The sequence below is a fragment of the Macaca nemestrina genome, chromosome 3, assembly GCF_043159975.1.
Source record: "Macaca nemestrina isolate mMacNem1 chromosome 3, mMacNem.hap1, whole genome shotgun sequence".
Taxonomy (NCBI): Eukaryota; Metazoa; Chordata; class Mammalia; order Primates; family Cercopithecidae; genus Macaca; species Macaca nemestrina.
The window spans coordinates 6,829,496-6,857,462 of record NC_092127.1 but is presented as its reverse complement, the minus strand read 5'-3'; the positions used below and the strand labels follow the sequence as shown (position 1 = coordinate 6,857,462).

At 46.0% G+C, this 27,967-nt stretch overlaps 1 protein-coding gene across 4 annotated transcripts; it reads right to left on the bottom strand.

Moving 5' to 3' along the window:
• Positions 1-26: 26 nt before the first annotated feature.
• LOC105466608 (dCMP deaminase) lies at positions 27-27,967 on the bottom strand. 4 transcript variants are annotated; one of them, XM_011715667.2, is made up of 6 exons: positions 27,834-27,967; positions 26,093-26,207; positions 25,547-25,682; positions 4,443-4,559; positions 2,977-3,073; positions 27-1,391 (listed from the first exon to the last, which is right to left on the bottom strand). In XM_011715667.2, exons 1-6 carry the CDS (start codon positions 27,857-27,859, stop codon positions 1,313-1,315), a joined length of 570 nt encoding a protein of 189 aa, XP_011713969.1. In that variant the 5' UTR covers positions 27,860-27,967; the 3' UTR covers positions 27-1,312. The 4 variants fall into 4 exon arrangements, with proteins under 4 accessions (XP_011713969.1, XP_011713971.1, XP_011713972.1 ...); XM_011715669.2 differs by having other exon boundaries at positions 27,857-27,939; XM_011715670.3 differs by lacking the exon at positions 27,834-27,967 and adding an exon at positions 27,222-27,626.

Here is a 27,967-nt window from a genome sequence, read left to right as displayed (position 1 = left end):
ATAAAAACGTACATGCTCTGGCAAGGTAGATTTTAATAAGATTTTAATATTGGTAAGGAGCCAAATTACAGAATACCCTAGAATGTGGAATACAAAATCTCAGAGACAAAATAAAAACTCATGAAAATATAAGAGCACTTTAAAAAGGTAATAATCTTCAGGATAAAGAAAGCCTTTTCTCAACACAGGTAATGAGCATGTTTAATAAAAATTAAATGAGATTAAAGGGGCACAGCCACATGCTCCCCGCCCCGCGGTGATTAGGAAGGTGATGTTTGTGTAGATGAAGGCATGGAGCCAGGGCACAGAGGAGCTCTGAACACCAATAGTGCTGCAATAAACTGTCTCCACGTGGGCGGCATTTCTCACAATCCACTTCCGGGACAGGAATTAATGTTCTCTCCAGTTGCAGAGGGGCTTGTCAATGAACCACGCTGGCATGCGGAGGAGGGGGCAACACGTCCACACCCGGGACCCCTCCCATCCACAGCCCCAGCTGCCACCACGGCAGGGCATGGGCTTTGGGGGTAACAAGGAGAGATAGGCTGTCTCCTCTAGGAACAACTCATTATTCAGCTAAATGAAATGGAAGAGCTCCATGTGACCAACAAACCCAAACTGAGCCAAAACGGCAGGGGGCCCCACCCCCAGAGGGATAACATGCACCACCCTGGGCGCGGCGGGAGAGCAGGGACGGAGGCAGTCTTCCTGGTTCAGTTACGCTCCCTTGTCTGTCAGGACAGATGTGCCGCCCTATCTCAGATTCCAGGAGGGTGGCTGGGGGTTTCCCTCAACTCCGCAGCAAAGACTTCAATGCTACTGTCATTTGAGGCCTCATTTTCTTCCAAGGGCACTATATGCCATGCTTCACTTGGGCCAGATGTTCAGATCAGTGTGTCTGCTCGTCCCCGCTAAGAACACAACAACAATTATTTATTTGTCCTTCCAGCACATGTAGCAGTGAAGAGAGGCTGCCGGATTGCAGCGGATGACAGACAGCTGATGCTCCTCTGAAGAGCCACAAGCATCCCAGCCAGCCGGGACACAGGAAGGGGAAGCGCCCTTGTTCTAGCCCTGTGCACCAGGCCACCACAGGCTCCCCTATTTTAAACCCTAAATCAATAGTTCAAACAGATGTAGATTCCATGTGACAGGAGAGGCAGTAAGGAATATTTGAGGCTTTATATTCTTTAGATGTCTACTTTTGCCATACTGGCTAGTAAAAAGTTATGTGTAACTTCAAGATGAAAGGCATTAGCAGCTTCTTAGAAGAGGATAATCCCAATCTCCTGGCGATTTAATGAGATGTAACTCACTGAAGCTTTTGACTCGGTCTGCTGTTAATTGAATCAAAGTCAATGACAATCTTGCTGCACTTCGGTGTGAATTTCCTAAAAATAAAAAAAACAAAAACAAAAACAAAATACAGTTATTATCTGGTGAGTAGTTACTGCAATTTGTTTACTTTGGCTTAACTCGTATTTTCTGTGCAGAGAAAAAAATGTCCTGGGATTCACTTGCTACTTTATCTCTACAGGAGCCAATTATAGTGCAGCCTAGAGAGAGAAACACGGACCAGAAAAGACTAAGACAAAAAAAGATGCGTGGGGTAGTGTGGTTTGTATGGTTTCCAGCTATCTGAGTTCATGAATTAGTGGGGAGTCAAAGGATTTCTAACAAGTTAGCTGCACAACATGGTATCTGATTACTAGTTTTCCCATCAGATTTATCTTCTTTTCTAGAAAATTTTGGCAGCCAAGTTGGAGTTGCTCTAATGCAAAAAAAAAAAAAAAAAAGTAAATTTTCTTTTGCCACTTATACATAGCAAAAAACAACTACCTTTAGTGAGGAGTAATTTTTCAAATTACGTTCTAATAATGCAAACATAAAATAAACCAACTTTTTCTTTTTCTTTTTTTTTTTGCTCATTAACTTTTCACTCATTCCTCATTACTTCTACAACAATTAAAAAGAAAATATTTGGGAAAAAAACAAATTCTTTTAAGAATCACTGAACAAGAAAGTAAGTAAATAATTTGAATTTAAAGTCTCAGAAAGCACCACAGTTGAGTTCATGAGATACGCTGAGCCATATTCCTAATGACCAGCACAGGGGGCCAGGCACGTCACCTATGACAACGGTCCCACCGCTGCTGAACGCCAGTACCATGAAGCGCTGGAAAGCTATAGAGTCCCAACCGAATTTTCTGCCATGAATTAAAGGTGGCTGAGCTTACTTGCAAGTAAAATATACCTCACAACCTTTTCTTAGCAAAGACAATCATAAAAACCGTAAGACTTCAAATCTCAATGCAAAATGTTGCTGTAAAAAGAATTCCCAGGTGGCTCACACTTGTAATCCCAGCACTTTGGGAGGCCAAGGGGGGTAGCTCATGAGATCAACAGATCAAGACCATCCTGGCCAACATGGTAAAACCCTGTCTCTACTGAAAATACAAAAAAATTAGCTGGGTGTGGCAGGGGAGGCTGAGGCAGGAGAATTGCTTGAATCTGGGAAGTGGATGTTGCAGTGAGCCAGGATCACACCGCCGCACTCTAGCCTGGTGGCAGAGACTCGGTCTCAAAAAAAAAAAGAAAAAAAAGAATCCCCAATCTTTCAATCTGGCAGGCTACTTCCATCCTAAATTTTCTATGCCAAAGTTGTTACATTTGCAAAATTTACCAAGGTTTGGCGTTCCCATTAAAAAACTTGTGAATGTTTACACTTCTCACTTGAATAATTAGTCTAACTCCTGGAAAGTTCCTGAAATTAAAGTACAATCATTAAACAGTCTTCAGATCTTCCTGTCACTGCTCTTAAATATCTACCCCTATAAGAGTCTTTAAATTCTTATGCCCTTGCATTTCTAAAGACACCTCCAAGTGTGGAAGTCAGGCATCACAAGGAGGAGACAAGGTCAAATACGGCTCTTCATCAGCCTTCACCACCCCCTGCCCTGCGTTCTCCCTGCTTACCGGAATGTCACCCCAGCCATATCAAACAAGAGCCTCGCAGCTGTTGCCTCGTCACTATCATGGTATTTATCAGACATGAAAATAACTTCTTTTATACCTGTAAGGTAACAATGGGAGCTCCCTTAGTAAACGCACATACAGATGCTGCAAAAGACAGGCGGAAGCGGCTGGAGCGCTTTTAGTGTCTGTGATTAATGACCTTTTCTGAGTATGCTTGCAGACAGTGTCCAGTCACCGAAACACATATCTCCCTCTTTCTAACACAGCAGAGGGCGGATTATATCTAATCTTCCCTCCAGTCTTCATGGATTTTTTTTTAAAACAAATGCAAAGGGAAAACATGTCAAGTAGTCAAGCCTTGATCCGATTAACCAATTTCCATTACTACAGGTAATCAAATCATCTTTATTCACGAGGTAGCTTCTCTTACTAGTGGGAGGACTAATGGAGGGAGTGGGGGCTGCTGGCACATTCAGAGGTGGGCACCACGGTGCTTCCCAGCATGGCTTTGCAGACCACTTCGAACCAGCTCTACAGAGGGCAGATCTGTTTTCTTGTCCTGATCTCAGCAGGCAGCGCTAACTTGGGAGCCAGAAATCCCAAGGGCCCCGCGCTGAAGGCCGCTGCTCCACCAGCCTCTGAAGGGAGAGGAGGCTGCGGCGTGGGGCCCACACTGCCCGGCCCACAGGCCTGCTGCCGCCTCCACACCTGAGCACCGCGAGGAGAGCTTCCCTGGAACGGCGACAGCGACAGCGAGAGCGAGGGAGCCCACGCGACTCCTCGGGACCAGCAGACCGCTTCTGCTCTGAGATCCACGGGGCTGGTGATAAACAGCCCCTTTAAACCACACATCTCGCTAAACATGATCAGTCTTTAAATCTCCAGCCGAGAGATTTATGGAGACAAAGTGTAGCTGAATCTCAGATGTGACAGTTTGAAAAAAGTGAAATATTCAGAATACAATGGTGTAGATTTATGGAAACTGTAACATAAGAAAACCTGAAAGTAGTGCCATTTGGGTCTTACGACATTTATATGCCAAGGTATGTTGAGATCCTCAAATATCTACCATGTATTAAATACAAATTAAAACTTCATACAGACTCCCAGCTGACCTTGTTTCTGACAGAAGTTCATTTCTCTCCCTCCCCCCAATCTACGCACAATATGTCAGAGAACAGTAAATTGACAGTAATTATATGCAATGCCTGTGTTGTTTTTTGGCAGCTTGCAGTTTAAGAAGTTGCAAACTAAATTAAAAACATGCTAAGAATCACAGAGGATGCAATTAGTCTTAGAATACCTGGCACCATTCAAAAACAAAACACGGGAAATATCTTGCAAAGTTGATAGTGCAATTAATTTAGATAGAAACAATGGCAATTTAAGATCAAACACATCAGCAGTGAGCTACTGGTGAGCAGGCAGCAATGCAGATGTGACAAATGAAAAGACTCACTTCCTACCTGCCTGGATGATGAGCTTAGCACATTCATTACAAGGGAACAAGGCGACATACATACTACAGCCTTTCACATCGGTCGAATTTTTGTTCATGATGGCATTCAGCTCGGCATGGCACACTGTGGGTTTGAAAGGGAAAGAAAGAAAAACTTTGGTTGCAGCTGATGAAGAATTTACTAAGTGTTAACACATTCCATTCCCCGCTCTGAAATAACATATAACAGACTCAAGTAAAACAATTGATTAGAAATGGCAAGTACTAGCCGGGCGCGGTGGCTCACGCCTGTAATCCCAGCACTTTGGGAGGCCGAGGCGGGCGGATCACAAGGTCAGGAGATCGAGACCACGGTGAAACCCCGTCTCTACTAAAAATACAAAAAATTAGCCGGGCGCGGTTGTGGGCGCCTGTAGTCCCAGCTACTCGGGAGGCTGAGGCAGGAGAATGGCGTGAACCCGGGAGGCGGAGCTTGCAGTGAGCCGAGATCGCGCCACTGCACTCCAGCCTGGGCGACAGAGCGAGACTCCGTCTCAAAAAAAAAAAAAAAGAAAAAAAAAAGAAATGGCAAGTACTAAGAATACCAAATGAGGCCCACGTGGCCTGGCTGTTGATGAGCAGTGAGGCCTGAAGGCACCTAGAGCGGCCAGGACCGCGAGGTCACGCGCCTTCCCCACCCTAAGCGCAGCTCCACTTCACGGCTCCACCAGACCCTGGGGCATGAAAGTGCCCACCTGAGCTGGCTCACGGGCGTGCTGACTTGCTCACACGGGGAGGTTCACTGTGGCCGTTAAGAGGGCTAGGGGATTTTAAGAGCAAGAGAATCAACAAGTGACGAAGCTGAGCGTGTCCATCCTGAGAGATCTGCTTCACCACATCGTGCTCAGCCCACAAAAGCACAAGGAGAAACGCCAGCAGCCAGACAGGGTCTCGTCCTGTCGCCCAGAGTGCAGTGGCATGATCATAGCTCACTGCAGCCTCGAACTCCTGGGCTCAAGTGATCCTCCCAACTCAGCCTCCCAAGTAGCTGGGACTACAGACATGCCACCAAGCCCAGCTAACTTTTTGTATCTTTTGTAGAAATGGAGTCTCACTGTGTTGCCCAGGCTGGTCTTGAAATCCTGGCCTTAAGTGATCTTCCCATCTTGGCCTCCCAAAGCTGTGGGATTACCGGTGTGGACCACCATGCCCAGCCCAGTTTTTTATAAGAAAAACATTCATCCACTGCAATGGCAATGACTAGTTGAGTTCTTGACAGACCAGTCCATTCCACCTGTGATCCCAGGTCACATCCGGACCTGCCTGAGTTCAGAGTCAAGAGGATCCCCTTCCTCCCTCTCTTGAACCTGGCAAAGCTAATGCACACCCCAGGTCCAGTTTGCCTAGATGTTCCCACTCCCTAATCCACAGGGGACGTCCTCCTTAAGTGGGAATGAGTGGTGCCCACAGCACAGACCTGGGTTTGACTCTCTCATCCTGCCCAGGCGGTTTCTGGATGGCCGTCTTGTATCGTGACTGAATTTTCCTGGGTGTTATCTAAAACTCTATGATAAACTCCTAACGGCAGTGACTTGCAAACCCCTCTGATACCAGAACACCCTTAGGCACTTCCAAAATACAGAGATCTGTGCCCCATGCCTGCAGAGTGTCATGGCCTGCGCTGTGGCCTGGGCTTGAATTTGTAAGCGATTCCCCGGGTGATTCCAACGCACAGACAAGTTCCGGAAGGAAGCACTGCCTTCTGGCTCCCCTGGCATCCCAACACATGCTACGCACACAAGTGCTAAAACAAGTATGTGTCAAATGAGTTAATGAATGACACCTGGCCATGGCCCACATCACACAAACCACCTAGAATATAAATATGGGGATCTTCAAGGTCTCCCCTACCCTCTGCAGCCCGCCAACCTTCCACACGTAACACTTTCTTCCACGAGTTTTGAGGCTTTAAATGAACAGTGGCCTAAATTTATGGTGCTCATACATTTCAGTCCTGACTCACTTGCCTCATCGCTGATCACTTACTGAGCACCTACTCTGGGTCAGAGAGATGAAGGCCTGGCCACCCTCCCCAGCCAGCCCCCCGTGTTCGCGTGCAGCTGCAGCCACCTCTGTGTGCCTGGGTCCCCCAGCAGCAACGCAATGTTGCAGGCGTAAGGCTCACCAAAAGCTCTCTCAGGAAATGTTAGGAAGTATTCATTTTTGTCTACAAATTCCATGTTTTAGGAGGTCTCAGTCATGCCTAAAACTGAGCAGTCTCTGCTGGTATTGCAGGAAAATCGAAAGAGGCAGATAAGCTGTGCTTCATTGACCACAGCCCATCAGAGAATAATCCTCGCTGGCCAGAGTGACCAGAGCCATGCCCCGAGACTCGCAGGTCTCATAAACCCTGACGGCATGGGAGGACAAGGAAAGACAAGAGAAGGGTGCGAGGGCCCATGCTTGGGAAGGTGCAAGGCGTGGCCACATGGGCGCTGGCCTTGGAGGGGCTCCCGTGACCCCTTCTCCCCTCGTGACCAGGATACTCCAGAACTGGGTTTCACGCTGCTTGGTGTTAAAAACGATTACATGTAATTGTTTCTTTTATTTCCCCCTTGAGGGCAGAGCCCAGTCTAGGTTCTTTGTAACTCCCCCAGAGTCTAATGTGATGCCATGAACATAATGGGTGTTAAATATTTATCGAATGAATAAAGGAGGAAATGCAGATTCCAATTATTGATGGTGACGTTGGGAAGTACTCAAAGTCCTCTTAAATTCAAATATCAGAAATATGCTCTCCTATCTAATAAATAATTTTGATGGCGCTGGTATTAATATTCAGAACTACAGAGCCTCTGCATCTGTTATGAAACACTGTGAGAGCATCCTTTAAGAACCGTCACGCCGACTGCAAAGCGCTTCCTCTACTTCATCCCAGGCAGTTTGGGGCAAAATGTAACAGTACAGGTCTGGATTCATTAGTGAAAATTACCATATGAAACAGATTCTCTTGGGCAGCATCTGACATCCCTTTCATAGAAATTCATAGAAATAATGCACAAGGTTATAAGCAGACTTCCTTTCTTTTAACCGAAAAATCACAAGATGAAGAATGTAAAGCTTCTTGTTAAAAATACGTATATAATATATATCTGATTAATATTAAAAATAAATATTAAAACCATATATATTATATCTGAAAATTAATAACAGCACCATCAAAAATTATTTATTAGATGGGAGAGCATATTTCTGATATTTGAATTTAAGAGGACTTTTGATGTCACCATCAATAATTGGAATCTGCATTTCCTCCTTTATTCATTCGATAAATATTTAACACCCATATATATATGTTTATATAGATATAAAGCTACTGGGCAATATGAACAATAGTGTGTCGGGCACACATGAGCCTCTAAAAGGAACAACCCAAAATCCCACATACACAAGACTGGACACTGACAAACAGGAAACTCAAGCGTTCAGCGGAGGGTGTAAGATCAACCCCACCCTGGTCTCTCTTGCTGGTTCTTGCCCACTTCCCCAGACCCCCTCAGCCCCGTCTGATAGCACCAGCTTGCCCGGCCTGCACCTGCGGGGCTGAGGGGAGAAGCCCCAGCCCAGAGGAGCACCTGAGGCTGCAACCCAGCCCTGCCAACTTCTCAGCTCCCAGCTGCTGCCTGCTGTGGTCCTGAAATCCAGCTTCACCTTTGTGGCTGACACTCGTCTCTCAGCTCCAGGATCTCCACAGCCCTGAAACTCTGACCCTCGCTGTCCCCCAGGCCGCCCTGCACTTCCTTTTGGGCCTGTTCCACCTGAGGAGACTGGACTCAGCCAGGCCTCGGCCTCCAGACTGTCCTCAGAGAGGAAACTGGGGAAACGAACTTGATGACTTCCTCCAATTTGTTTAAAGCAGGTGGGTCAGAGTCAAGTTTGGGAACTCATTTACTTGTGTCCACTGGCCATTGACACTGATCAAATAACAGGCACCTGCCAAATCCACTTCAGGCCACAAAGAGCACTGGATGCCTGCCTGGCCTGTGACGAGCTCGCGCCTGCCCTGGCTGGCCAGACCGCCACAGGCCAAGCATCCTCCCCTCTGGACTCCCCACCTCTGCCGGCAAGTGTGACAAAGAGCTCTGCAGCAAGGGGCGGCACGAGGGATCAAGGTCCAATTTGCTGCTTGGAAGCTGGATGACCTTCCACAGGGTGGCTGAGCACTCTTGTAATTTGCAGGAGTGACAGTGGATCTGGGAAAGTGCATTTCCAGCTAACTAAATAAAAGCAATTTAAAAAATACCAAGTACAACCAATGTTTGTGCTTTTCTCCTAAGGTTTCCAGTTTCATTCCTCAATCCTCCAGAACAGGTGACTTTCTCTAAAACCAGCTTTCACTATCAAACACGGCCTCCTCTCCCCAGGCAAACACAAGGCCGTGCTCCCAGCCCCTCCCTCTCTCCATCTCTGACGGCTCCCGCTTCTCTCTGCTCGTTTTTCTTCTCCTGAAAGCAGGTATCCTTAGTCCTTAGTCTAGAGAGGTCATCTTGTCAGCCTTGTAGGACTCTTCTTTTCCTCCTTTCAAGATGAAATCATCCTATCTACAACTGTTACTACAATTTATTTTTCAAATAACTGTCTTCTGGCCGGGCACGGTGGCTCACGCCTGTAATCCCAGCACTTTGGGAGGCTGAGGCGGGTGGATCACGAGGTCAGGAGTTCAAGACCAGCCTGGCCAAGATGGTGAAACCCCATCTCTACTAAAAATACAAAAAAATTAGCTGGGTGTGGTGGCGGGCACCTATAATCCCAGCTACTCCAGAGGCTGAGGCAGAGAACTGCTTAAACCCGGAGGGGCAGAGGTTGCAGTGAGCCGAGATCGTGCCACTGCACTCCAGCCTGGGTGACACAGTGAAACTCCATCTCAAATAATAATAATAATAATAGTCTTCTGACTCTGTAAAGCATACATAATCTCCGGTTTTCTCTAAAACAATGTTTTTCAAACTGCAGGTCATGAAATCAGTTCAGTGAGTGACACCAGCTTTTTCTTCTGTTTTAATGAAACAGGTAAGAAGGGAAGGATAGAGATCAGAATGGATCCCACACACAACATTAAATACTATTCCTAAAAATTATGTTTCAGGTGTCAACTGTGTTTGCTGGGTCACCACGTATCTGCCAATTTCCGTGGTGTAGACATTTTTCCACACAGCCAATCTCCCACTCCCAGCATGACGTGGACTCGGGAAGCAATGTGCCCAGTTGACCTGGGAAGCAATGCACACAGGTGACCTGGGAAGCAGTGCGCCCAGCTGACCTGGGAAGCAATGTGCGCAGCTGGGTCTGATGACCTCATGGGAGCCAGCTCCACAGGCCACTTGAGGGTCTTGTCATCATGAAAACCCAAGATCTCTTCTGGGCTGGAACCTTTGGATTCATCTGCTCTCTTTGGACTCCTCTGTACTCTAAAACCTCTCAGGACTACCACACACTTGTGTTCAACTTTACTTTTCTGTAGGTCCTTTTATTTTTCCTGCCTTTGTGGGCACTTCCCAAAGTAAAATACTGGTTTTTTATTTTTCTCCCATAGTCACTGACTTTTTATTTTTGAATTTTGAGTTTTGCTCTTCTTGTCCAGGCTGCAGTGCAATGACACGATCTCAGCTCACTGCAACCTCCGCCTACCAGTTTCAAGCAAATGATTCTCCTGCCTCAGCCTCCTAAGTAATTGGGATTACAGGCACCTGCCACCATGCCCAGCTAATTCTTGTATTTTTAGTAGAGACAGGGTTTTGCTATGTTGGCCAGGCTGGTCTGGAACTCCTGACCTCAGGCGATCCACCTGCCTCGGCCTCCAAAAGTACTGGGATTACAGGTGTGAGCCATCACGCCCGGCCAGTCACTGATTAAGAATCCATCTGTTCATAGAGTCTCAGACACCAGATCCACCTGTAAAACCCTGAAATCTGAAGTCTAGCCATAATTGCCCATCTTCTCTCCAGGCCTTTTCTTTTGGGTGGTCGGGGGCTTCCATGTACCTTTCCTCTATGGGTTAATTACCTCTTATCCAAAATGCTTAGGAGCAGAATTGTTTCAGATTTCAGATTTTAAAATATTTGCATTACACTTATCAGGTAAGCACCCCAAATCCAAACATTTGAAATCCAGAGTGCTCCATGAGCATTTCCTTCGGGTATCATGCTGGTGTGCAAAAGATTTCAGATTTTGGGCCAGGTACAGTAGCTCATGCCTGTAATTCCAGCACTTTGGGAGGCCAAGTCGGGGAGATCGTTTGAGCTCAAGAGTTCAAGAACAGCTTAGGCAACATAGTGACAGCTCATCTCTACTAAAAATAAAAAAACTTAGCCAGGTATGGTGGCATGCACCTGTAGTCCCAGCTACTTGGGAGGCTGAGGCAGGAGGACCACTTGAACCCAGGAGGTCAAGGCTGCAGTGAGCTGTGTTTGCGCCACTGTACTCCAGCCTAGGCAACAGAGCAAGACCCTGTCTCAGAAAAATAAAAAAAAGTTTCAGATTTTGGATTTTTGGATTTGGCATGCTCAACGTGTACAATAAACATACCACAGATATTTGACAGCAATAAACGAAGGAATAAATTTACCTTTCCCTAGAGTGAACATTTTGGTTGTGTTGCCTGGATGAACTGCAGCAAGAGCTACAAATATATCCAAGAGCAAAAACTAACCAAGAAGTAATTGTTAGTTTTTATATTAGTAGTAGGAGTAAGAACCAAGTATTTCAAAGATACAGTATCTAGGAAGTATTCATAAGTTAGTCTAAATTGTAAAAAAAAAAAAAAAAAAAAAAAAAAAAAAAAAAAAAAAAAAAGAAAAGAAAAGAAAAAAAAAGAAAGAAAATAAAAGAAAAGAAAGATAAAATGTTCAACCTAGAATTACACATTTACACCTAAGCAATAAGTAAATTAAATCTGCAAACACTACATATATATTTGATAAGCACAGAGTGACATACAACTCTCCAGTTATTCCCAACCTTGTTTAAAAGGAAAAGAATCAAATGTTGAAAATATCATATTAATGCTTAGAAGGTCTTTGATTGCCAGAAGAGACTCTCTGTTTCAGGTAATTATAAGAGAATTCATATGCTTTGGTTTTTTTTTTTTTTTTCTTTTCTATTACTAACTGTCAGAATTCAGAACTGCATTAACCTTGGACCATGGAGAAGAGACTGTATAATTAGAAAACTGTATTTTTCAAATTCTCTCTTACTAGGGCTTGATTAATCCTTACTGTCTCATGTAGGCGGTTCTCTAGAAGTTTGACAAATTAACAGGATATATTCCATCCTTGGTTAGATTTAAGAGTTCAGTGTTTTATAGATTTGACTTTCACCTCATCTGATATAAGACTAATACAATATCTATTTTAGACAGTAGTATTATAAGGTTACTCAGATAGGTTTGTTTAAAAACCCTAAATAATGCTAAACAAATTCTAATTGCTGCCCAAATAATTTAGCAGTGATAGTGTTATTCTACCCTCAACTGATCTTCATCTGCTATGGAGACGTGACAGAAACTACTGGGGCCGGAGAAAATTTGGAGTCAGGAAAATGAAGATTCTGATCTAGTTCACAACTCATTTTTAGTGACACAGGATTTTCCTTAAAGAAAACGATGTCCTTAGACCTGAGGGCTGTTCTGCCAAGGCTGACCTGAACAGGTGGCAGCCTGGTGTGGCGGCTCCTGCTAGGGTCAGGGTCAGAAGGCCAGGCATGGAGCGCCTGCTGCCACTGAGAACAGGCCTGCAATGCCTTCTGCCACCACCCCAAGCTGAGCCGTTCAGAGCACGGACAGTTCTGTTCACTGACAAGACAAGGGTCAGGACTCAAGCCAAGAAGCGTCTGCTCACGGCCTTCTGGAATGAAAAGGTGGGAAGCATCACCCTCTATTATTTCTACTGGGTTCCTACCCTGCAATTAACAAGTGACATGAAATGGCATACCCAAGTTCAAGGTTGACCTGTGCATTAAAAAAAATAACTCAATAGTAATTTACAGGATCTTCTACTTCCATTCTGATGACAAAGCTTTTTGTCATTACTTCCTGAAGTTAGGGCCTAAGTGTTTTTACTTCCGGGGACCTACAGTTATCAGAGTTGCTAAACCTGGACACACTGTCTCTGGGAGCACTGGCACCACTGCCCCGGTCCCCGCTGCCCACAGGGGCCTGATGGAAACTTCCGCTGAGGGACAGGGTACACACTTGCTCCTCTAACTGATCCATCTATGGAACTGCTTCACAGCTTCTGGTATTAAAATGGAATTTCAACTACTTGTTTCTTAATTATTGAAAGATATCCTGACAGGGCCTCATATGTCACTGCCAGCCTCCGGAGTACCTATCCTTCACGTCAATAATTTAACAACAGAATAGCTGCGACAATTAAGCCCCCCACCCACCCCCACCAAATACACTCTCCCAAAAGCCTATAAAGTGTTCCCAATTATGGCTTCCACAAAATCTAAAGCAAAGATTTCTAGAGTTTGGTCCCAAATAATGTCACCCCTCTATCTTATCTCTCCTGCATGAAGTTCCTATTAGTAAAGTAGCAATCTGGCTCATTATCAGGGTTTTCAAATGATTTGAAATAAAGGTGGAACTGGGGAAGGGAGCACCATATAGAAATCAACAGATATCACTTCTCTAAGACAGTTACACAAGGGAAGCTTCTCTGTTCCTCACCCCTCTCCTGGCTCAGGCCCTGTCTTCCTCCTTCCAGCCTGCTGGACTGCTCCGAAGCCTGTGTCCCTCTAAGCCTGCTCAGACAGAGTCCTGTCCCCTACCCAGGGAAGCAGCCCTTAGTAACAGGGCTGGAGCAAGAAGAGAAAACAGTTTAAAACTCTCGCTGTTTCCCAGGTATGTTCTGGTAAGTTCTGTCTGCACACTGACCCATGCCGGGTGGAGAGCTAACAGGGCTGGGTGAAGGCTGCAGGATGGAGGTGGGTCTGGTCCCTGCAGAGCTCACACCAGCTGGGCTGCAGATGCCCCAGCATGGAAATCAGCAGCGGCCCAAGTGCAAGCTAAAGCAACACAGCAGGACTGCTGAAGGCGTGCTGAGAAAATCCGGGAAACGGGGGTTCCAGGCACTGCTCGCAGGTGCAAGGGGAACTGAATCTTCAAGTAACATGTTTCTGTAGAAAAATGTATTAGGATTACAAATGTCTTTTCAGAACAAAGGGATTTAAATCCTAGGATGTGCCTACACAAAGGTAATACCTTGTTCAAGTTCCAGCCTCTCTCAGCTATAAAGAGGAATAACAATAGCCACCCCTTCCCATCTCACAGGGTCACACGAACAGCAAGTGAGGGACACCGTAGGAAAATGCTGTGTGAACGCCCAAGAACTCTGCAAACTGGGCCTTTGTCACCAGTACTCAGAACTGGACCCGTTTCCTGAGAAAGAGACTGGCTGGCAGGAACGGGGTCTTCCTGATCAGAGACAGCAAGTGACAGCGCTTCTGCCGCCCCAATCCCGCTGCACCCCACAGCCTACCTGTCCTTGGAATCGAGACACCCTTGCCCCCAGCCCAGCCCCAGGCACAGTGTGGCCTTTCTACTCAGAAGATAAGGTAACTGAGCCCTCCCGCCACGGAGGGACACATGATTCCACCTGAGAGGCATGACAGTGTAAGTCTGTGTGTGAAAATAAAGACGAGAAACAGGGGTGATGTGAAGAAACCTGCCACATGCCTGGAAAATGTGTGGGGTCTGTTCTGTTTCCACCTGTGTCCAGAGAGGAGGTCTCTGCTGGAAGAAAATGACAGTGAAAAGGAATTCTACCAAGGTCTGGGGAGAAAGTGGTGGGTCACTCACTTAAAAGGCAGCCCCATGCTGCAGGCTGAGGGAAGCCTCCACACCCACGCCATCCATCTCCCCGCGCACGGCCCAGGGTCCTGAAGGCGGAGGCAAGAACTTCTGTCTCCGCTCCTGCGACAATGCACTCTTGGAGACCCCTGGTTCTGCCTGTCTCCTCTGCTTCCTCCCTACCATGTCCTCACACACTGCCCCCAACCTAGCAGTCAAGCATCTTCTTCAGCCTCAGCCTCCGGACCTGAGAAATAGAAAGACAAATCCCTCTCCAGGAACGCTTACAAAGACTAACGTCTGGCAAGAGCACGGCACAGACGAGCTACTTGCTACATGTGAGTGCTTCCCACGCTCTCCCACCTGTGCCCACCTGAGACCAGGCTGTCCTGGCCTGCCCAACCCAGCCTGCCTGCGAGAATACCCACTTCTTTTTCCCTCTCTCCCACTCTGCTCCCCATCCCTGCCCCCCTCCTCACTGCCTCTTGCTAAAGCTGCAGGTGACAACTCATGGCACCCAGGGGAGCCACTTAGCCCCAATGGTAGTGCTCAGGGCTAAAGAGATTTCTGACTGCGGTACGGCCATTATTGGTAATAAAGCCCCCAGAACTCTAATTACGCTGCCTCCCTATGTGCTAAGGGCACACAATCAGGTCAGGAGGAGGAGGATGTGGAAATAGCTGTTCTGCATCCATGCTAGGCCATGCCAACTCCCTTCCCACTGTTCATGTGAAATGCACGCGTGATGCCTAAAATGCGTGAGAATAGCACCAAGAGAAACAGAGCACTAATCAGCGTTGATAGTACTGTGATGCAAATATGCATTATGGAGCTTAAAAGCCTCCTTTGTGTGTTAATAGTGTTTAGAGGGGAACCGGGCCTGAGCACTGGGCACTGGAAGAGGAGTCGGGATATGTTCTAATTAATTCCAGCTCTCCCTGGCCTGCCTCAGGCAGCGCACTGACCCTGTGTTGGCAGGTAGAAAACGGGGAGCAACAGCCCAACTCAGGATTCTCAAATAAGATGTGAGCTCCTAACACTGCCTTACATTCCCAGGACATTCCTCTCCCACCCCACACAATCACCTCTTCTCTCCTCCCAGCGTCCAAGCTCCAACTCCCAGCTCTCTCAACCGGTGGTGTTGCTTCCTTCCTCCTTCACCAGAATGCTGCAACTGATCACACCCTGCCTTCCCTCCAGGACCCTGTGTCTGCTGTCCTCCCACCGCCCCCCTCAGTCCTTCCTCTTATTACCAACCAGGGTGTCTGAGAGACCGATCCTCACAGCCTTGAACACCTTGCCTCTGTTCCAGATATCTCTATCTCACTCTCTCTGTCTTGGACTATTCCCATCAGCAAACAAACGTCTGCTGCAGAAAAGCAAAATCCAAAGCCAAAACCAGATTTTCCCATCCTACAAACAATGCAATCCTTCACGTGGCCTCATCTCCATTCCAGCTGCCACCCCACTGCTCTGCTCTCTTCTCGGCCACACATCCCAAAGCCCGATCTAAATAAAGCTGTCCCCATCATCTCACCCTCTGTTCTCCTTCAAGTGGCTCCAACGTGGCTTCCAACCCTATTGCTCCTCTGAAACTGTACTTGGCTGAAACTGTACTTGGCAGTATCACCTCTGATCTCCACATTGCTGAACCCCATGGACAGGTTTTAATCTTAGGCCTCTTGGCAGCCTCTGACACAGCTGACAGGCCCTCTTTTTTTTTTTTTTTTTTTTTAAGACAAAGTCTCACTCTGTTGCCAGGCTGGAGTGCGATGGCACGATCTCAGCTCACTGCAACCTCTGCCTCCTGGGTTCAAGCAATTCTCCTGCCTCAGCCTCCTGACTAGCTGGGACTACTGGCGCGCGCCACCACACCCAGCTAATTTTTGTATTTTTAGTAAAGACGGGGTTTCACCATGTTGGCCAGGATGGTCTCGATCTCTTGACCTCATGATCCGCCTGCCTCAGCCTCCCAAAGTGAGGCCTTCCTTCTTAAAACACTGCTCTGTGTGCTCCTTCTCATGGGCCCGTCTTTCTCCAACCACCTTAAGCGCTGGAGCCCTCAGGGCTCAGCCACAGCTACTCCTCCTTCCTCTGCACATGCTCCCTTGATCAGCCACCCAGGTCGCTGACACTGACATACCTGACACTGACACAGACATACCTGATACAGCCAGTCTGGACTAATCCCCACCTCATACACCCACCTGACCACCCGACCCTTTGCAGGGAGCTCTCATGGGCACCTCAGCCTTCAGGTGTCTGAATCTTCCTTGATCATTCCAAAATCTTGCTTCTCCTCCTCAGTATGCCTGTCTAGCCGCTGCAGCCAGAACTGTTTGGGGGCAGTCAGTCTGCCTCTTCCACCCTTTATCATGCCATCTTCCTGATGCTGCCCCTAAAATATACCCTATCTCCAGCCAAGCCTCTCCCGCCCCAGCACCCACCCCCTCCAAGGCCCTCGCATCGTCCACTGCGTCACCTCCCGGCTGGCGAGTCCCTGTTTCCACTCTTGCCCCAGAACAATCCAGTTCATACACAAAACCTGTCCTAGTTTCTTTGGGCTGCTCTAACAAATATCATAAATGTGTAGCTTCTAAACATCAGAAATGTATTTCTCACAGCTCTGGAGGCTGGGAAGTCCAAGATCAAGGGCTGGCAGGTTCAGTGTCTGGTCCCTGTCTCATTAAAAAAGAACAAAAGTGACTACCTCAGAAAGAAATATTCAATCATATCTGTTTATTTCATTAATGTCTACCTCCTCCACAATTAGTCTGCAAACTCTTCAGAAACAGAGTCCCTCCCGTGGCATTCTGTCGCCCTCTGCTGAGTGCCTGGCATGTGAAACACATAATAAATGCCCCAGAAGCGTCCGCTCAGTGAACGAACGACTACATGTGACGGTGTCGGAAAAACTCCAGCGCATTATAAAACAGAGTTACAATTTTAAAAAGAAAGGAAGATGACTCCAGAGAACATCCCCATCACTGGCAGACAACTGAAACTGGTAAGAGAATAGGTGACTTGTTAGTACTTATTTTAATTCCTAAAAAGTGATAACTCACATGTAGAAGGAAAAACGACAGAAGAATTCTCCTTCCCTTTATTCACCTAAACTCAAAATTAATGGCATTTTGAACAAAGTCTTTTAATTGCAGAATTAAAAAATTCATGCTCAGTTATCATATTCAATATTTTAAATTTACTATGGCATCTATCATTTGAAAGAAGCACAGAGAAAATTTACACCTCCACTAATTGGTTGGCACTGACCCTTCAGACAGTGTCAGCAGAGGGGAGCGTCCATTCCCTTGCATTGCAACGCTCTTGCTTTCACCAGTATCCTGCATTTATCACAGGGATTTCCCAATGCCACACAAGTATCTCGTTTGAATAAATATTGTCATGCTGACTTGTTCTCTAAAGAATTTCTAAAGTCCTTTCTTTCTATTTGGTCTTAACCTCTTGTCTCCAAAGAGTTTTAAGCGTGTCCTATGTAATCATACACTTTTTTTCACTTAGACATAGGATCTTTTTCTTAATTTTTCTGAGACAGGGTCTCTCACTCTGTCGCCTGGGCTGGAGTTCAGTGGTGCAATCTTGGCTCACTGCTGCCTTGGCCTCCCAGGCTCAAGCGATCCTCTCACCTCAGCCTCCCTGGAGTAGCTGGGGCTATAGCTGCACACCACAACACCTGGCTAATTTTTGTATTTTCTGTAGAGACGGGGTTTCACCATGTTACCCAGGCTTGTCTTGAAGTCTTGAGCTCAAACAATCCACCTGCCTCAGCTTCCCAACGTGCTGGGATTACAGGTGTGCACTCCATACTTGGCTAGGATCTTTTTCTTTATTGCTGTTATCCAAACTCTTCTCATCCAATGTCTTTTAATCTGCATGTCTGTGGAGTAACCTACAGTCTGACTGTCCCCTCCTATTCATGCATCCTATCTCCATATGGTTTACATTCATCTTAGAACTGCACCAGACTCTAATCGTTAGAGGGGGGAGGGAAAGGAGCCTGTTTCTATTAATTTATCCATAAGTACACACGCACATTCTCCTGTGGCATTGCCTCCAACAGCTTTTTACAGCTCTGCTTTGACCGAGAACACTTTCAGAACTCCGTAAGCTGAGAAAAAGATACTAATCTAATGCCATCGAAGCTCTCATACTTACATTTTTCCTTGGAATAAGAGAACTGGAAGGGTCTCCAGTGATAATTTACTTCATAGAGACATTGAGAAATAAATGTCAGGTGATGCCTCTAACAACCCACAGTCACTGGGCACAAACATAGCAAACCCGGAACCCTTTGGCTCCTCAGGGCGGCTCCAGGATTCTTCTGTGTGAATGTGCCAATTGTTGTTTTAAGCACTATGGGGCTTTACTCAACTTACGTGTGTATTACAGACATGCATATCCCTATCCAGATTTTAAAAAGTCTTCAGAAAGTAAAAGTAAAAAGCAATACAAACATTTGCAAAAATCTCTAAGAACTAGGTTTTATTGTGTATTTCTGGGAGCAAACAATATATTCATATTCTACTTTAATATAGCTAATATTAACAAAGCTTCTGAAGGGAGATTCTGGATGAAAATAACTCAAAATACAATAAAGCTTTAGTCATTTAGGCCAATTTCAGAGAAGATCAGTCAAAATCAGCACAACTGATATAGAACAGATCACCAGAATCAAGACTATGCAAGTAATCATTCTCAGGTAACCATACTGAACAGCGATCCCTGTGCTTCTAAGCAAAGACATAGCAAACTTAAAGTAATAAAGAAGTGGCCAGGTGCAGTGACTCAAGCCTGGAATCCCAGCACTTTGGGAGGCCGGGGCGGGTAGATCACCTGAGGTCAGGTTGGCCAACATGGTGAAACCCCGTCTCTACTAAAACTACAAAAATTAGCCATGTGTGGTGGCGGCGCCTGTAATCACAGGCACTCGGAGGCTGAAGCAGAAGAATCGTTTGAAACCTGGAGGCGGAGGCTGCCGTGAGCCAAGATCGTGCCACTGCACTCCAGCCTGGGTGACAGGGCGAGACTCTGTCCCAAAAAAAAAAAAAAAAGAAAAAAAAAGCAGCAATAAAGAAGGAATATCCATTTGCATTCAGATCATTAATGTGCTCAAATACTTAATACAGCTGTTTTCTAAATTAGTTTGCATGTGCCCCTGACATTTTATCAAGGCTACTAATTTTTCAACAAACCTTTTATCTTGAGAGATTATAGTACAAAGATAAACTTCAGCCTACTTCTGGAAACCTTGGAACCACTACCTTACATTAAGTTTTATTTCAAACTTGTATAAGGTGAACGGACTCAAAAATCACTTTTTATAGAAAGGAGACAGAGATGTGTATTTTCATGGGTAGGTCCAATCCCCAAACACTTCAGCTTTTCCTAACATGTGCTCTTCAGAACGAGGAGTTATTTTGTTACTATATGTCTTTTGTAGGTATTCACAATGAAATAGTAAACTCTAGCACTTTAAAAATAATTAATTCTGTAACTATAAAAATACATAAATATCAAAATAAATTATATTAAAATATCATTATTTATTCCTTTCTGAAAACTGTTCATAAACAATTATATCTTAAAGTAAAACATGCTTACATGGAGCTGGTTGATTTTAGGGGGTGGCAGAAGTCTCATATATACACCGGTGTGTTCCTCTGTTTATCTAAAACCCCACACAGTCACACCTGAGTTTGCCCTTAATTCGTAAAAATAATCTACTTAATTTCTTTCCTATGCAATTGTTCAAAGGTTTTCCATTGATTTTAACAGTTGTTTTGTATAAAAGTCCCTAATTAGACCTGCTGTCGGGCCACAACTACTAGATGGCCAGGCAGGGGAGGAGCAGCAGGAAGCTCTAAGTGAAATTAAATTCTGCAGGAAAAGAAACGGCGAGTTATCAAATTCACGGGCTGACTGACAAAACCAGAGGGGCATTCAATTTCAGGACTGAAAGTTAACAAATTTGATCTTAATTACTAAGAAGCTCTTACAAGTTGTGAGGAAGTCACAGCTTAAGAAGGATCAGCCTCCTAACTTCTTGATAAATTAGTTTCTCAACACTAACCTTTTGGATGCCAAAGAAATATATCACATGCATGGCAGTCAGGAAAATGTCAGTGTTCAAGGGGGTAAAGTAAATGGCTAAGTAATCACAAAAGTGACATCTATGCATGCTTAACAATATGCTAAGTCTGAAAAATAAAGATGAAATTTAAATAGAGAATTTAAAGAAGCACTGCCCCACACCGGCAAAGGTGTTTAAGATGCTCTGCTGAACTCTTTCGCCTTAATTAATTCCAGGTTTTTCAGCATTTGCCTTCCCAGCATTACATCCTTTTTAGGGTATCCCTGTAGACACAGGAACTGACTAGGGTAACAGCCCCACATCTCCATTTCTGCCCAATGCGCTCAGACTGAGGCCACCCCCCACTCTTGGGGACATGGAGACTCTGTGGTTCCCTCCCTGGTGCAGTGAGATGCAGCAGGCCAAGCAATCCTGGCTCCCTGGTCCATTGGGCAGGGTAGGAGGCCAAGCACAGAGGCACTCACCAAAACCCAGAGTCCTTCGCCAGCAGAAATCAGCAAGGCCACAAGTGCTGGGCAGCTGGATACGTGTGGCAAGCATTACTAAAAATTCCCATTAGTTTAACAGGAACAAGTGAATTCTCCAACTCTCTAATTTGTAAACTATATCATCAAAATTGGTTATGAAAACCCAAGGAAAGAGTGATATCTGAATCACCAAGAGTATTCTACCTCCATTTGATAAAATTGGTATTTTGATTAAATGTGCTTCACTGTAATGAATTCCACAAAGAAAAAGGAACGAAAAATGTCAAATGAATACTTCATCACGGGTTTAGCAACACCCATCCCCTCAAGAAAATAAAAATCTTCCCAAGTTTTTTAATCTGGTAAATTAGATAAATCTGCTGCTTCCTGGTTTTTTAATTGTCATTCATCTGAAAAGATTCTTAGTATAATAACATTGCCTTCTTCCTGCCACTTAATGTTACTGACATCATATTATCTTTTGGATTTTTCAGGAGAAGGATGGAATAAAAAGCTTCTTTAGCAGAAGGAATTTTCATTTTCCACATTAATACTACATTATAATAAAATAGTTTTATGAAGTTTTGATCCCAAGGCTGGAAGAACAAAAACACCCTTTAAAAATACCTCTCCAGAGACACAACCCAGGAAAAGCTCCATCTTCCTATTATGTTACAAGTAGTGTGTGTTTCCCTCCTCCCCACAAGGCGTCAATCAGGACTAACGACTTCCGACTTACGGAATTAATAAAGCAGTATTAAGTTGTATGTTATTTGGTAAACTCAAATTTACACAATTCTCAATTCCCTGTCACAGTCCCTTGGGCTGCTATAATAAAGTCCCATAGACTGCGTGGCTGAGAAATAATGGACATTTATTTCTCACGGTTCTGGAGGCTGGAAGTCAGGATACCAGCATGGTTAGGTTCCGGCAAGGTCCTCTTTCAGGGTTGCAAACAGTCATCTTCTCCTCCTATCCTTGCACATGGAAAGAGAGTAACTGAGCTCTCTGGGGTCCCTTTTAGAAGGGCACTAATCCCATTCAGGAGAGCTCCACCCTCATGGCCTAATTACGTCCCCCAGGCCCCACCTCCGAATATCAGCATATTGGAATTAGGGTTTCAACATGTGAATTTATGGGGAGACACATTCAGTCCACTGCACTCCCCTTTGAAGAAATGTTCCAGTGAGCCATGCTGGCTTTCTGCATGATGCCAGGCACAGGCCACCCCTCCCCGAGCTCCTGATCTCTGAGGAGTTATTTTATGGGAGCCTCAGTCTGATCAACTGCAAAAAAAATGAGACGATGATTGGCATTTCAGTACAGCTGAATTCCTGTGCCCCACAGGAGACATAGGGAGGTAGCAGGAAGAGCGCTGACCTTGGAATTAGGAGATGTCACCCTCCATGTGTGACATTATAGAAATTACTTACAAGAAAGGAGGAGGCTTAGATCCTGTGGGCACAGAACCCAGAGACACTACTGAGGTATTGCAAGGGGTCCAAGCATATCCACAGCTGGATAAATCCCATGTCCAGGACATACATAAACTTTCCCCAAACATACATAAATGCTATCCAATTAATAAAGTTCAGATTAACATAAAATGTTAATGATACAAAGTAGTTTTTGCCATTGTGGAGTTTCTTACTCAAAAGATACTAAGAATTTAGCATTGTGCAGGGGTCCTGGAAGTGTTTTGGCATTTAAAAGAGGGTCCGGTACATTCAAAAGAGTTAAAAATCATTGTCTAGAACTCGAGATAATCTCTAAAGCTCCTTTACAGGGAGTAACACATCACCCATGAAGTTATCCTTCCTGCTACAGCAGCTCAGTCGCCATTAAGGCAGATGAGGAAAGAACGGGGTGAGCTATCCAACTCAAGGCAGGATCCCCTTGTTTTTTAAATTAATCTTGAAAATCTTAAAAGCAAAAAAAAAAAAAAAGCCTTTGCATTTGAGTCAGTTATCAGCAAACATTTCTGTGACATCCCAGGCAAACCAAACATTTACTTCTCTGTGGCCTGAAAATCCTTGAGAAGACAACAAGTATAGTTTATACACAGTCATTGTCATTTAGACTTAAAGCCCATCTTTACTGTATTATGGCGGTAGTAATACTAAATGCCTTTAAAAACCCATTTAACGCCTTCTACAACTTTTATGGTACATCAAATTACAAGCTTACTCTCGTGAAAGAAAATTGTCGACATTCTACCATAGCTACATATAAATGAATAATTGATAAGTAAGGGCAAAGAGCTTTGAAAACCTAGAGGTATCATACAGATAATAAAAAATAATGCAGACAGACAACCAGTGCCCAGAAGCTCAGCAGCTATTCAATAAAAAACAATCAGTGAAGTTGGACAAATACCTATGTAGGTTTTTAAAAAAATTCCCTGTAGAAAGGGGCTCTGAAAGGCACTCTCCTCAATTTGGACAAAAGGCAGTGTCTCATAACCAACAAAGTCAGCTACACGGAAGTCAGGAGTGCTGGGAAGTCTGGGGTGTGGGGCAGGTGCTGCAAATGGACTGCACGGCCCTTGGCTTCCAGGTCACAGCTTACAGATCTGCTGGGGGCTCTCAGTGACTGAAGAAGGCACAGGTCCCATTGGGAGGCCCGCTCAGTGCCCACTCAGGACCCCTCTGCACTGTCCAACCACGGGTATCTTTTGCACCAGCTTGAGTATGATAGACTACCATCCCCCCAGAATTCCTCCATATCGAAGTCCAGCACAAGGGCCAATATTTCACTGTCTAGACTCGGTGAAATATTGACTGTGGCCGTCACACATTTCAATGCAGATCTTTAACATATCGACCCTCCACTTTCACCATTTTTATATGGGACATTGAACCACACTGTGAAAAATTATCTTTGCATGGACTTAAAAACAACTAATCACTTCCCTTCTTTCTTACCATCAAAAGCTTATAGAATCAAAATCAGGATGACAAGAAGTTTCTCTGAGTCAGTGCATTTTTCTAATTAGTCATCCACTACCACCAGCTCTGAAGCTGGGCTGAGAAGACAGTCTTACCCTCCCCCAACTCCGATCCTCTCTTCCCACTCCTACGAGGGAGGGGTGAGGTTAAATCAAGGATGTGACGATTCAGTCCCCTTCATCCCTAAACTACTTTTCACACCCTGGAAACCCAGACTGCTTTGCAGTCCTCAATTCCTCCTCTCCCTCCAGGTACCTCTTTCCTTTTTCTTTCAAACATGGAGGAGTTGCCCCTAGGCAATTTAGAAAGAAATTTATGGGGCTTATTTAACATGATCGAGGTTCAGGAACATTAGCAAAAATTTATAAATTAGACTAAATGTAGACTTGGAATTCTTCATGAGAAAAACCCAGAGGAAAATCTACCAGGAGAGTCAACAAAGAAGAAAGGTCATACATCACGCCTCGGCCTGAAGGCACAATCTTTCCCATTTGGATGGCCTTACTCTACTTTCACTTCCAACAGGGCCAGTCTGTTCATTTTCAGGCGTAAAATACAGGACCTAACCCTACAAAAAATCAGCAACCTGCATACGCAGCATGATTTGCCTCTTTTCCAGCATTAGTTGCATATTCTCCAAGGAACACAAGGAAAAGTAAAGCTGTGGCTGGACCCTCCCAGGCCATCTCTGAAGGAGTCTTCCCTGGGGCTCAGACAGGCAACAAACTCTAAGACGCACCCTTCGCTAATTTCAAGGTGAAAATCCAGAGACAGTCAAGCCAAAGGTTTACAGTTCCACACTTCTAGCTTTTTCTTTTTCTTTTCTTTTCCTTTTTTTTTTTTTTTTTTTTTTTGAGATAGAGTCTTGCTCTGTCGTCCAGGCTGGAGTGCGGTGGCGCAATCTTGGCTCACTACAACCTCCACGTCAGCCTCCCGAGTAGCAGGGATTACAGGCACCTGCTACCATGCCCAGTTAATTTTGTATTTTTAGTAGATGTAGCTATGTTAGAATGTCAACATTAGTAGAGATGGGGTTTCACCATGTTGGCCAGGCTGGTCTCGAAGTCCTGACCTCAGGTGATCTGCCCGTCTCAACCTCCCAAAGTGCTGGGATTACAGGCGTGAGCCATCGCGCCCAGCCTCACTTCTGGCTTTTGGTCTGATCACAGCCTACTGTGAAATTGCAGCATCCCCTGTAACTGGAGGAAGCAACTGGATCCTCCATCTCCTGATGTCTAGTTCACAGCTTGCTTCCCGCTTCCCAGCAATGAGCTTGAGCCAGATGTTCTCATCAGGCACGTGGGCTGAATGAAGCCTGCTTCTCATCAAACCAAACCCCGAGCCAGCCCCTGGTTAGCCGACCCTGCTTCCGAGTAGTAAAAAAAGAACCTGCAGAGACACTACGCACATCCCTCGGCTATCTCTGCAAGGAGCTGTGACCCTCTGCAGAGAAGCCAACTATCAATGCTCTGGTGTTGTGCACGGCAGCAGGCTGCCAGTGAAGCCTGCCAGGCTCAGCACAGGCAGCAGAGCCCCGGATCTCAGGGCCAGCCTGTGTGACCACTACCATGCTTCTCTCCGTGGCTCTCTTTGGAACTTAAGAGACAAAGCCAGGAAACGGGGGTAGTTCAGTAGGATATTTTTCTTTCCAGCTGTTGATGACGAAAGGGAGATGATGCCTTCTGACCAACTTTCTGAATTAGGCACTCGCCAGGCTATGTCACTAAGCAGAATGGGACATAAAACATGCCCTACCGTATGGGTATTTGGTGTCCAGCTTATTCTCTGCCGTCCTACTCCAAGGCAATAGGTCGTCACTGCACCCATTTGGCATCCCATTGTACCCGATCCCGACAATCTTGTTTTCTGAATTCACAATGCAGGCACCGACCTAGAAGGAAACATGCCCAAAGGCTTGGTGCCTGCAACTGGCTGGTCTGCTGCTGGGGAAGCAGGGAATAAAACCAGAGGGACTGCAGAACTCAAAACAGATGCACAGCTGCTACAGGGGCTGAGAGCTGTCGATCTCCTTGCCTGTTTTTTTTTTTGTGTGTGGCAGCTCCCATAAGCCAAGGAAAGTGCACCCCGGGTCCCAGAAGGGGCATGAGGGGCAGTTAACAAAGGCATGTGACAATTTTCTGTCTCACAGGAAGAAGTAAGCTTGTAGAAATGCAGCACAAAAGGCAGACCGACCCTGCACTTTCAAGTTGACAAGTGTCCACTGAATCTCCCCTTTCTGCTCATGTGCAGGAATCTCTCTGCCTGGGAGTATCTAAGCATTCTCCTGGGAAATTCATTTACCTGGGAATTTGGATCTTTGCTTCTCTGTGCTGATAAGAAGGCCACAGCCATAAAATACTCAGGCCATTCCAAATAGTCATCCCGTTTCTTGCAGGAAACTTCACTCATGTTGGGTCTAGAAGAAAAGCGTGACAAAGCAGAAGTTGAGAGGAAGCATTTTAGTAAATCTGTTTTCCAGTTCAACCCAACCACACTGAACCTTTAGATGTCTAAACATGGGCAACTTGAGCTACATTTATCAATCACAAATCACAACACATGGGCCCTAAACAGTCTCTGGTCTAAGTAAAAACTTAAGAAATTTCCTATTTCAGAAGTTTGAATTTGGCACCTATAGCTTCACATTCCCAAATATTTTATCTGTTTACTGCTTTCTCATAGGATTTTTTATGCCAGCCTACACATTGTTCTGTCCTTTACCTGTCTCCCTTACAAAACGGAGTCAGCACAGGAAGAGGGTGGAAATAAGAAATATTTATGGATCATCTATAGATTCCAGACATTGTTAAAGTTTATATACATCATGTCAGTCGAGCCTTACTCCTAGCTAAGGTAGACAATGCCATCCTACCTTACAGAGACTCAGAGAACTTAGGTAACTTATCCTAAACCACACAGGATTATTATCCACGCCAGATGGATTCAAAGAAAACATCTGAAGCCTTCCCAACTCTGATATTCACCAGATAATTTTTCCCTTCCCTTTCCCTTTGTTACTCCAGATGGGACAGAAGTTATCAACTCTGAGTAATGAATTGCATGAGAAGAAACTATGAAAAATGTCAAGTGCTACTCCTAAAGCAAGGTTTTTGGAACTTAGTTTACAAGGGGCAAGCACAGGCTGTCTACAACAGGGAGAGCCCAGGAAGGGGGTCCTAGAACTTCAGGGGAGTGGTCGCTTTCAAAAGGAATGAAACAAGGGCAAGGAAGGAAGACAACACAAAAACAGGGTGGGCAACACGGAGAAATCTTAAGAAAGGCAAGGAATGTGGTCTAAAGGAAGGCGAGGATTTCCCAAAATTTCTGCTTCAGGCTCCACACTTTACTTAGGCACATGCTACAGTGCAGGGCGGCAGTGCCTACGACTAGATGCAGTGGAGAGTCGGTGCTGGGAACCATGGTCACTCACTGAGAAGCCTGGCAATCCCCCTAACAGGAAAAGACAGGTGCTGGATCAGCCTGGTTTCCCACCTGGCGTAAGGGTCAGCATCCATCATCGCTGTGGGGTGCTAGAGAAGTACCTACTACATAGGAGGGAGGGGGAGACATGGCGCGGTGAGGGAGGGGGAGGAGAGGGAAGGGTCCTGCTAATTCCCTGGGCGCCTTCCCCTGGCATGGCTGAAAGCCCACTAGAGCCCTGTGAGGACTGAGGCCCAGCTGTAGAAACAGAGGGAACTGGAGATTGAGGACAACGATTCAGGAAGACACATTCGGTCACCGTCCCAGGCACACCCCACGCCGCTCGCAACCCCGTCAGCTCTGATCCAGGGCCTACACCCGGCATTCCCACAGACGCCCAGCACCACCTCCCCGGGGCACTCCGAGGGGGCCGCCCTCGCACCCGCCGAGAAATCGACCCTGGAGTGACTTCCGGGACCCCGAGCGCTCCCACCCCGCCCGCATTCTCCGATCTAAAGGCTGAGCGCGGCCGAGGCGCCCCCAGCGTCCGCGGCCCCGGCCCAGGCCCCCGCCCGGCAGCCGGTGCCACGCGGCGGTGGCTAGGGGCGCGCGGGCAGCGTACCCGCACGGCTGCCCCCCGCCCACCATCCGGTGCCCGCTCCGCGCGCAGGCCGGTGCTGGTCCCCGCCGCCGCCGCCGCCGCGCTCAGGGAAGGAAGTCGGGAGAGGAGGCGGGGCCGCCGCGGGGCCGGAAGAG

Coding starts and splice junctions, on each gene's coding strand:
- LOC105466608 (XM_011715667.2), bottom strand. CDS start 27,859: ATGGTGGGCGGGGGGCAGCCGTGCGG. Junction 26,208..27,833: donor GGCGGGGGGCAGCCGTGCGG/GTACGCTGCCCG, acceptor CTTTTCTTCTAG/ACCCAACATGAGTGAAGTTT. Junction 1,392..2,976: donor ATGGCTGGGGTGACATTCCG/GTAAGCAGGGAG, acceptor TTTTATTTTTAG/GAAATTCACACCGAAGTGCA.